Consider the following 11,858-nt stretch of genomic DNA (forward strand, 5'->3'; position numbering starts at 1 on the left):
TTTGGAGGCTGAAGGTGTTAGGTTCAGTCCCCAGCATCTGCAAATAGAGTTGGGAATATTCCTTGCACGAAATCCCAGACCCTCCAAGTATCCCTATTTTCCAGGGACAGTTCTGGATTTACAGAAGCTGTCCCAGTTTCTGATTTGATCCTAGAATGTCCCGCTTTTCGGACGATTGAAGAGTGGCAGACGATTGAAGAGTGGCAGGCAAAAATGATGGACTATGCGGAACTAGCAAGGATGACTAGCAGGATCCGAAACCAGGGAGAGGCAAGGTTCCAAAAAGACTGGAGTAAATTTGTGGACTATATGGAGAGGAACTGTAGAAGTTTAAAGACACTTGCAGGATTGAAATAAATCCTACGAAATGACTTTAAGTAGAGGGAATAAAGGAACTGCGAGACAGGAGTGGATAAGAAAACCGAATGAGGGGAGGGAGGGAAGTCAAAGCTCGGCAGAGCACAGGGAATTTGAGATAGTTGAATAGATGTTAAAAGGAGAAAATGTTGTGTTTATTGTGTGTTGTTGTGTTTGTTGTTGAATGTTTTGTTATTGTTTAATGTGTTTATTTGAAAATTTAATAAACTGCTTTTGTAAAAAAAATAGAATGTCCCGCTTTTCCTTAGGGTGTCCCTAAGGAGAAATGTTGGAAGGTATGGAGTAACCTGACCTCTGATCTGTCTGAAGGCAATCCTGTATAAGAAGTTTAATATTTTCTTATGTTTTTCTATAAGTTGGAAATCGCCAAGAGTGGTGGGACAACCCAGTAAGATGTGTGGGGTATATATAGTAAGATTATCATTATGGAATGGAATGTCCCTATTTTCATCAGAGAAATGTTGGAGAGTATGAAATCCTGGAGAGCTCCTGGAAGTGAGTGTAGGGCAATACCAAAATCCACTCCTGGGTTTCCCCCTGCACTTCCTTAGTTTCATTGGCTTAAGGTCACATACACACCATACATTTAAAGCACATCACACCACTTTAACATGTTGAGATGTGATTAAATGCTAGGAGAGGATGTATCTATTAGATACATCCTCTCCTAAATGGCGTTTCTGTGCACTCTGGCTTCCATCACGGTGTCCCGTTGTGCCAGAAGTGGTTTAGCCATGCTGGCCACATGGCCCAGAAAGGTTACCTGAAGCGAGATGAGTGCCACACCCCATAGTCGCCTTTGAATGGTCTTAACCATCCAAGGGTTCTGGATCTTCTGCTTACCTGCCTGGGCACATCTTCTTTGCATAGCTGTCAAGTTTTCCCTTTTCTTGTGAGGAAGCCTATTCAGCATAAGGGACTTTCCCTTAAAAAAAGGGAGAACTTGACAGCTATGCTTCTTTTCCGTCTGCTAACTCTTAATTTCATCACCACACCAGAAATATGAGAACTGCTACTGTCTGAGCTACAGTTCAGACTCCATCTTAAGCTACCCTAGCATCTATGCATATCCCTACTTAAGTGATACAGCAGCTAGGTGCAGACAGGCTTAAAATGCTAATTGAGTTACTGAGACATGCAAAAATGCTTTTAAAAGCTTAAAAATGGAGTGTGAGGTACAGCTCAGAGTTACAATTGCTCTCACATTATAGACATAGCGGAATACAGAGTGCGCCCAGGCAGCGAGGAACATATATAGTTCTCTTCCTGTAGGACACAGTAGGAAGTGATCTCAGAGTTCTCTCTAGCAAGATTACAGGAAAGCTCTCTATGCCTCAACCCCTTCATGCACCTATCTGGCAAAACATGAACTGTTACTTTGACAGCAATAAATATCCCACAATACTGAGCTAGATGGACCAATGGTCTGACTCTGTTCAAGGCAGTTTCCTATGTTCCTGCTCCTGATTGCTCCTCATGACAACTCTCTTGGGTAGGTTAGGCTCAGAGATTGTGACTGGCAGAAATACACCATTATATTTCATGGCTGAGTAAGAATCTGAACTTTGGTCTCCCAGGCCTTAATTCAACACTCCAAGTGCTACACCATCGTGGCTCTCTCTATGCAATTTTATGTTTAAGTTTCACAGATTGATTCATCGAATAGTCAACTCACATTTCTTCAAATGAATGACAGATCTACAAACAAGGCAAAAGCACAAGAAGGTAAACAGAAATAAAACCATCCAGTGATTCACACATAACCTCTTCATGGAAATGGAAGCAAACAGAGTATCTTAGCTTCCATGTTGGTGCCTGCTGTGACTTTTAAAGAAGGTTGCTTATGTTTAAAATGTATACCACACTTTTCTTTATACAATAAGCTCAAAGCAGCTTACAAAAAAAATCCAACAAAATAGTTAAAGTTACAATAGAAGAAACCCTATTCAATTTACCAAAACCAATTTTGTACATTAGAACCAAGTGCAGGATAAAACAATTCAGGATAAAACCAGGGAAACTGAATTTTAACCCACCCTAAATGCTCAGCAACCATCTTTGATACTCACCTGATACTCAGGTGCCTGCTCTTTCTTGAGGGGGGTTGTATAACCTGGGTAAAGGTAAAGGTAAGAGACCCCTGACAGTTAAGTCCAGTCGCAAACAACTCTGGGGTTGCAGCGCTCATCTAGCTTTACTGGTCGAGGGAGCCGACGTTTGTCCGCAGACAGTTTTTCCAGGTCATGTGGCCAGCATCACTAAGCCACTTCTGGCAAAACCAAAGCAGCACACGGAAATGCCATTTACTTTCCCTCCACAATGGTACCTATTTATCTACTGCTAGGTTGGCAGGAGCTGGGACCAAGCAACCCCCATTGCAGGGATTTGAACCGCCAACCTTCCAAACGGCAAGCCCTAGGCTCAATGGTTTAGACATTCTGTGAGTGTCCAGGTCTTGTTCTTGTGCAGTGCGTCAATCTCCACCTGCGCGGCGTTCCTCCAGAGACTGGCTTCGGTGGCTGGCATCTGCTCTACCTCTTCCCAAGTGGAAGGTTCCGGTGGAGATGCCGACCCTGCAAGGTAGGACAGTTGTAGTGGTGGAACGCCCTTGTTGGTTCTGGATGAGCGTCTGACCTCTGGTTGTGCAACCGCATCAGCATCCTCCTCCTCCTCCAACGCTGGCATGTCCACGTACAGCTCCTCCTCTTCGTCTCTGGTGCCGCCAGGGGTCTGGACCTCTGCGTCTTCTGGGGTGTCGCCTGTAGGGGGTGTTGTGACACTAGAAGGTACATTAGTTCCTTGTGGTAAAAGAAAATTCATAAACTGTTCATCTGGTGACTCTCTAGAACAGTCAATAACAGTGTTCTTTGTGTCAAACTTGCCCTGTTCATCAAAATGAACCACATGGTATGGATCTGCTCTGCCACTCTTTGGATCTAAAACTCTATATCCCTTTCCTCCAGGAGCATAGCCAACCAGGATACCTGCTGGTAAGAAAGCAATTGGGAGCAAATGGATGTTCAAGGTTAAAAGGGGTTCAGAAGGGGAGGTGCAACGTTATAAAGCAAGACTAGTGGCACAAGGTTTTTCACAGCGATATGGCCACGACTATGACGAAGTCTTTGCACCGACAGTAAGATACAGTAGCATAAGATTACTTTTAAGCATCGTGCATCTAAAGGGATGGAGGTGAAACACATCAATATAGCTACTGCGTTTTTGCATGGGGAAATTTCTGAGGAAATTTACATGAAGCAACCTAAAGGTTTTATAAAGCCAAATGAGGCAAATTTAGTTTGCAAGCTTCAAAAGGGACTGTATGGTTTAAAACAAGCAGCAAGAGCCTGGAACCGGAAATTGCATGGAATGCTGGTGAAACTTGGGTACAAGCAAGGTGAAGCTGACAAGTGTTTGTACACTAAGCAGAGTAATGGACAATTTTCTTATATTCTTGCATTTGTTGACGACCTTTTAATCGCAACGTCAAGTAACAGGGATTATAAAATTGTAGTCCAGCACCTCAACAAGGAAGTGCAAGTGAAGGAATTAGGACCAGTTCAGTATTACCTCGGGATTCAAGTTGAAAGAGAACAGGATGGTTCATTTCTACTTAATCAGAAGCAAAAGATAATTGAACTGTTGGAGAGTATGCAATTGCAGGATGCAAAACCCGTCGACACCCCAATGGCTACAGACTTCTTAAAGAAGCAAGAGGATTCGAAGCTGCTGCCAGACAACACAGAGTATCGTTCAGCGATTGGTAAACTTTTGTATTTAGTTACCACGTGCAGACCTGATTTAGCCAATGCAGTAGGGATTCTCAGCAGGAAAGTGAGTAGTCCCACTGAGCATGATTGGGTTGGTGTGAAGAGGGTGGTTCGGTATCTTAGGGGTACAATGAATTGTAAATTAAAGCTACCAGCTGTCAGTGACCCTAAGCTCATTGGGTACACTGATGCTGACTGGGCGGGTGATAATTCTGATTATAAATCCACAAGTGGGCATGTCTTTATGTATGGGGACGGAGCTATCACATGGGGCAGTTATAAACAGAAATGTATAGCTTTATCGTCTACAGAGTCGGAATATGTAGCAGCTACAGAAGTGTGCAGAGAGATTTCCTGGCTGGACCAACTCCTGAGAGACTTTGGTGTGGAGAGAAAGGAACCTATAAGCCTGCTGGAAGACAATCAAAGCTGTCTAAAGCTGGCACAGAATGAGAAGTTCCTAGCATGCTCAAAACACATTGGGGTCAGGTACCACTACGTTCGCCAGATGATACAAGATGGACTTGTCGAACTGTCGTACTGCTGCACATTGGAGATGACAGCAGACATCCTGACGAAGACCTGTTTTCGCGCGCTTTTTGCGCCTGCCGTTTGGTTCCTAATTTTTCCCCGTCAATAGCGCTGCTGCTGGATGGCCCGGGCGGCTGCTCCGGGATGTACGCCCAGTTTTTCGGGGTGTGTGTGGCTCCCGCTACTTTTGTTGGCCTCCGCGGCTGTTTTTCAGTCGCCTGCTGCGTCCGGGAGGGAGCTTTGCCGTCCGGGGGGCTTGCGCCCACCCCGGCGCTTTCTGAGGGTCCCACGGTTGGCGCTGAGCATTCGGTGGCCTCCCCGCGCCTTTCCTGGCCGTTCCGGCCCAGCGGGGGTCTCCCGGTTGCTTGCGCTGTTTGGGCCTCAATTTCAGGCCTGTTAGTGAGGAGAAGCCGGGGCCTCGATTTTTTGGTCATCCCGGCTTCCTCCTCAGGCCCTTGGGCACGTTGAGAGAGGGCCTGCCCTGCTTAGGGGCCTTGCTGCCTGCTCCTGCCTTCCACTGGTGGCCTGCTTTATCTTGCGCTGCTTGGGCCTCCATTTTGGGCCTGTTGGTGAGGAGAGGCCGGGGCCTCAATTTTTGGTCATCCCGGCTTCCTCCTCAGGCCCTTGGGCACGTTGAGAGAGGGCCTGCCCTGCTTAGGGGCCTTGCTGCCTGCTCCTGCCTTCCACCTGGTGGCCTCTGTTTTAACTGCTTATTGAGCCAGTGCAGGGCAGAGGGGTGGGGGGGGAGAGCGTGTGTGTGTGCGCGTGCGTGCAGTCTCTGCGTCCAATCCCTGTGTCCCTGGGGCACATGCTCAGTAGCGCGGAAAACGGGACACAGGGAATCTGGATGCAGAGACATAGGGACTTTATTATATAGGATGACCTACATTATAGGGTTGTTGTAAGGTTTGGTGGCGCAGATGGCCCTGTGGGTTAAACCACAGAGCCTAGGGCTTGCCGATCAGAAGGTCAGTGGTTCAAATCCCCACAAAGGGGTGAGCTCCTGTTGCTCAGTCCCAGCTCCTGCCAACCTAGCAGTTCTAAAGCACATCAAAGTGCAAGTAGATAAATAGGTACCGCTACAGCGGGAAGGTAAATGGCGTTTCCGTGCGCTGCTCTGGTTCGCCAGAAGCGGCTTAGTCATGCTGACCACATGACCTGAAAGCTGTACGCCAGCTCCCTCGGTCAATAACATGAGATGAGCGCCACAACCCCAGAGTCGGTCACGACTGGACCTAATGGTCAGGGGTCCCTTTACCTTACAGTTTGGTGAAATATTGCATGTGAAGCAATTTGAAAAGTCTGAAGATAGTGGTGGTTGTGGACATGACAGATCTGAAGAAGGGTATGTTTTCAAGTATGTTTTTAATCAACAAAAAAATAGTTGTATACAAAATCACAAGATTTTGCAACATCTGTTTCTTTGTCACCCATATCCTAAACATTTAATGATTTTATAAATGACACCTTCATCCAAAAAATGGATTTTAGGGCCAGTATACTTATGAATTTAAACTCTGCATATCAATAGGAAACATAACCAACAATACCAAAACTTGAGAAGTGTAAAACAAATCAGTCACCTAAAAATACCATAATTATGTATACCTGGGCAAGTATATAAGCTTAGACCCAGCCCCGGAAAGAGCTGGAAGAGCCCCTGGGCAAAGGTGTTGTAAGGTACTGAAAAAATTCATTCAACAGGTCCATGACACAAAGGTTCATAAATTCTACAGGTGCTAACTCATGTGTTACAGATGCAAACTGTGGCTGCCTGTCAAGGCTTGCCCTCAGATATGGAGTGCCAAGAGGATTTTGTGAGCCCAGTGTGCTGCATGTGAATTGAACCCTATGCCACACTCACAATTTATTAGTAAGAACAGCCGTTTATGTACATGCTGAAAGTAAAACAAGTGCATCTGGCCAAACTGAGATGGTGGGTAGATGGTGTTTCACTCTGGCACTATGCTTTGTAGTACTCCCAGTCACCCTGTAAGCAAAACCAAGTAATAGTAATAGGGATTATGATGGGATGGGATGGAAGGAGGGAGGAGCGAGGGAGAAGAAGACGAAGACGAAGACGAAGACGAAGACGAAGACGAAGAAGAAGAAGAAGAAGAAGAAGAAGAAGAAGAAGAAGAAGAAGAAGAATCTAGGACCTGCAGCCCTTCCTTCCTTCCTTCCTTCCTTCCTTCCTTGTTTAAAGGGAGGAAGCGCCAGGGAATCCATGGACTGGAAGAAAAGGCCTGGGCTTGGGCTCCCTGAGTCACCTGCTTGCAATGTCCCTGGTGTCAAGTGTACCTGGCTCTGGAGGGCCATCTGCAGCTAAGGTGCCACCACAGAGAAGGCCATCTCTTTTGCTTATGTGGAATGATCTCCTCCTAAGGACCACCTCTGACCATTTTAATGCATGGGCAAGTTGGTGAAGGAGTGTGGGATGTATTATTACTAGAGCAGTCAAGTACAACATTTTCCTGTTGCCTAGAATGGACACACAGGGGAATGTGGCTCCAGACAGTGAGGACTTCCTGTCATACCTGGTCTGGAGCTTCCTCCCCCTGTGTGCGACCCGGTGAATGGGCTGGCCAGGTAACCCTCTCTCTCTCTCGGACTCTAGCTCTCCGCTGCCTCTTAACCAGCACATTGTTCAACCTTCACATAGGATGGCGCCCACAAGCAGAACCCCAAGATAAAGCCTGCCTTCAGATTACTGCTGTGAACTGAATGTGGGTAAAACTTTATTCTTACTTTTAAAGAAGACTGTGTTGTGTTATTATTATTTTAAGAGTGAAATAAAGGGGAAACTTACCAGGAACAATCCAGACTGGGTTGCTTAATTAAAGGATTCTAACAAATCATCAACTTGCTTCCAATAAGTTGCAAAGGGAATGTGCTCTGCTATTTACTCACTAGCGTGAGCGAGGAAAAATAATATCAAAATAATAATAATAATAATAATAATAATAATAATAATAATAATAATTTATTATTTATACCCTGCCCATCTGGCTGGGCCTCCCCAGCCACTCTGGGCGGCTTCCAACAGAAATATTAAAATATACTAATTTCTTAAAGATCAAAAGCTTCCCTAAACAGGGCTGCCTTCAGATGTCCTCTAAAAGTCTGGTAGTTGGTTTTCTTTTTGACATCTGGTGGGAGGGCGTTCCACAGGCGGGTGCCCTACCGAGAAGGCCCTCTGCCTGGTTCCCTGTAACTTGGCTTCTCACAGCAAGGGAACCGCCAGAAGGCCCTCGGCACTGGTCCTCAGTGTCCGGGCAGAGCGATGGAGGTGGAGACGCTCCTTCAGGTATACTGGACCGAGGTCGTTTATCCTCTCCTACCTTCGTTAACATGCCCACAAGGAGGAATTGCTCCTTCACAAATCTGTGCACCAAGCCTATTAGGGCCTTAAAGTTAAGCCCCAGCACCTTGAATTGCACTCAACAGTGAAGCAGTATAGCTCCTTCAGAATGACTATAATATGCTTTCTCGCCGCCATCTTGGCTCGGTGCTGCTGAGGCCTGCTGGGAACAGGACTTCAAGACAACACCATGACGGGCAGGTTGTGGTCCAAGGCCACTTTTGCTGGCTACAAGCGAGGTCTTCGAAACCAGAGAGAGCACACAGCTCTTCTGAAAACTGAGGAAGTTTATTCCCATAATGAGACAGAATTCTATTTGGGCAAGAAAGGCACCTATGTGTACAAAGCAAAAAATAACACTGTAACTCCTGGCGGCAAACCCAACAGGAGCAGAGTGATCTGGGGAAAGGTGATCCATGCCCATGGAAGCAGCGGCATGGTGCGGGCAAAGTTCCACTCCAACCTACCTGCCAAAGCCATTGGATCCTAGTGATGATGTATCCATCTAGAGTCTAAATTTAGAGTGAAAATAAAATTAAGACTGTATTCAAAAAAAGGGAGGGATGACTATAATATGCCTTCATCTTTGTAAACCAGCCAGAATCCTAGCAATCAAATTCTGTCCTGTTTGAAGGTTATGGGTATGTATTATTTTAATAACCCTAGGGAAGACCCTACTCTAGCATGTTGCACCAGTCCAGCTGTAGATATGCCCACATCAGAGGTCACCAATGCATAGCTGCCAAGTTATCCCTTTTTTAAAGGGAAATTCCATTATGCTGAATAGGCTTCCTCGCGAGAAAAGGAAAAACTTGGCAGCTATGCCAATGTGCTCTTCTTGCTCAGTTCCTGTTTCCACTAGCTTGACCTCTCCTACATTGCACATGACCCCTTAAACATGCATGGATTTCATTGGATTCCAGGGGACAGAACACTCACTTCCATTCCGAACAGAGAAGAGGTGCAAAGAGTGTCTCTCTGTGAGCAAGTGTAGTCGAGGCCTTTTTGTCATTGATGGGACAGCACCATTTTGTGCTCCTCTCTTCCTTTGATGTCCTTTTAGATATGGCAGCCATTTTGTGTTATGCTGTGTCCCCGTGGCAGCCATGTGCTTACATGATATGCCACAAGTCTTAACATCACACTGCAAATAAATTAGTTAATCTGGTATGTGGATATCCCAGGAAATCTTTAGATATGTGCAACTTAGACAACAGTGCAAGACAATTAAGGCTGCAATTCTATACACCCCAAGGTAAGTCCATTTGAACCCAGTGAAGCTCTTACTTCTGAGGAGACATGAATAAGATTTCATTGTAAGACACATTACTATAATGTGTATGTTACATACTCTCTCTCTCTCTTTTAGGTTACTTGATTTATTTGCACAGCCAAATCATGGAGGCCCCCACTTGCTCAACTTTATCTCTGTTAACATTTTTTCTGGGATACAAATCTCATCTGGAGTTGTCTGAAAGTTTCCTTCCATTTCAAGATAGCTCCAGTAGTGTTCCCCCCCTATAACTGTTGAATATCTTCAACTGGTTTTTATGCCCTCATCTTTTTCTATTTTCTTGCCTTAATCCATATTCAAAGGCTCTCTAGAATTATCTTTTTTCTGTAGGAAAGTAACTGTTAAATATCTTCCATAGTTTTCCAATCACTGTTTTCAATCCTAATTTTTTTTCTCAAAAGCGATATTATTATTATTTCTCTCAAAACACTATATAGATATACATTCACCTTTGGCTTCTAGAAGACCACATGGGACAGGCATTTCAGGTTGTAGTCCTAAGTACACTTACTAATCAGTGGGTCACATTCAGTTCAATAGAATTTATTTCTGACTCAACGTACAAAGGATTCCACTGCCACTAATGAACCATACCAGTCCTCTCACTGTACATGTCTCCTCAGAAGTCCAACGGGGAAGTGTGTATGGGATTGCATTTGCCACCTCAAAGAGTTAAAATGTGTGCTGTTCCAATAGATTTCAGCTCTCTGTTTGCCTATTGAAATTTGGTACTTTTCTTGGATTTTCTATAGAAGCAAAGATCATGGCAACGAATTCTGAAGGCTTTTTAAAAAAAATCCGCAGGATCTTCAGGCACTGCTATTTCATCATTCGCAGGACACTATTTTTCTTCTTAAACTTCCCCATGGCAAATAAATCATCATTTTGTTCCCTGGGGATCTCAAAGGAAGTGGGTGGTTCGTTTATGATCCAGATTAGATCAATTGCCATATTTCCAAAAAGAAATCCATAATAAATCCAGCAGAAAAACACATCAACACATGGGAAACCAAATGTCAAAAAGTGTAACTAACAGGGGTTTTGTACACGCACAGGCACACACACACACACCCCAATGCATGCCCAACTCGGGTATTGATTCAGGACTCTTTGTTCCAATTGTTGCTGCTATCACATATCCTTTTAGCTTTCTCACACGACTGGATACATGTAAGTGAATGCCCATAATTTGAAGAAGTTTTCAAACGACCTAAAACCTCTCTCTCTCTCTCTCTCTCTCTCTGCATAGAATCATTTGCACAACAATTGCAATATTAAATCTGACTTGGTTGCGTATGACAATTCTCCTGCCAGCTCATTTTGATTTAACTGCTCCATTGTATTGTTAGCCTGCTTAAACGCTTGATTCCTCATCAGCTACAAAGAGGGCAGGTGAGCTCAACAGTTCTTAAGCCAACAGGGAATTATAATGAAAGCATGACAGAGGAAGACACGCTTTGTGGATTTTGAAAACATAGAAGATGGCTGGATTCCACCTTTCTCTATCCACTCAGCGAGGGCTGCAATCCTGTGCCCTCTTACACAGGAGTACCATCAGAAAACTTTGAAGAAGTGCAAGAGTTACCTACTCTAGAGAAAGAGGCATGGTTAAAGGCAATGCAGGCAGAGTATGACATTTGCTAAACAACAGTGTGTTTGTACCTGCAGAACTGCCTAAAGGTAAAAAGCCCATAAACTGTAGGTGGGTTTTTAAAGTGAAAATGCTGGCTGGTGGTAGTTGGGGTCCTATTAAATCCTATTAAATTCACTGGGTGTTTACTTTAGAGTAGGCATGTATAGGCGTTCCCTGCAAGAGAGGATTTTGGTTCAAACGTGCATCATAAAAATGGATGTGAGTTCTAACATACCGATGTCAAACGGAAGAACATTTCGTTGAATTCCATTTTACCTCAATAATCAGTTCTACTAAAGCGTGGTGTGTAAGTTTCGGAAACATTTGAAATACTAGAGCTACGGTACCAAGGGTGCCTGAGTGTTTTCATAATATGGATTTCTCCAATACTCCACCCTTGGTCCTTTGCGCGCTCTTTTGAGGTCTGATCCTTCTCGTTCTTCCCCCTCCCCATTGCATCCACACATAAGCAAACTGTTTACCTTATTCTCCCACTTGACTCTGAATATACCCAAATTATCCCACCCGTAGAAAACTCGGGTTAGAAAAAGGGTTAACTTAATAATAGCAATAATAATAATTGGCTAGCAGGACATCCGCACATATACCCTTCCCTCTTACTCTTTCACGAAACCGCCTCCCGTCCCCTCCCATCCTGCTCTCACAGCAACAGCAGCAGATTGCATTTCATTCACCGCCCAAAGACAGACTTACAATCCACGTCACTCATTGCGATATTGACATACGAGGTCCTGGTTTCGCCAGTTTATGCGTAGATCATGTGTTTCTTCTGCTGTTGTTTTGGCAAGACCTTCACAGTAGGCAAGTCGAAGGATGTCAAGATGGGTTGGTCATCAAGTCAGATCCTCTCCACCCCACCCCCCCTTGGTCTGA

At 44.7% G+C, this 11,858-nt stretch overlaps 1 protein-coding gene across 1 annotated transcript; it reads left to right on the top strand.

Annotated features, from left to right (window-relative positions):
• Nucleotides 1-8,165: 8,165 nt before the first annotated feature.
• LOC118092081 (large ribosomal subunit protein eL33-like) lies at nucleotides 8,166-8,527 on the top strand. Its single transcript, XM_035129822.2, has one exon. It carries the CDS (start codon nucleotides 8,228-8,230, stop codon nucleotides 8,525-8,527), a length of 300 nt encoding a protein of 99 aa, XP_034985713.1. The 5' UTR covers nucleotides 8,166-8,227.
• The last annotated feature ends 3,331 nt before the right edge of the window (nucleotides 8,528-11,858 follow it).

The sequence above is a fragment of the Zootoca vivipara genome, chromosome 12, assembly GCF_963506605.1.
Source record: "Zootoca vivipara chromosome 12, rZooViv1.1, whole genome shotgun sequence".
NCBI lineage: Eukaryota > Metazoa > Chordata > Lepidosauria > Squamata > Lacertidae > Zootoca > Zootoca vivipara.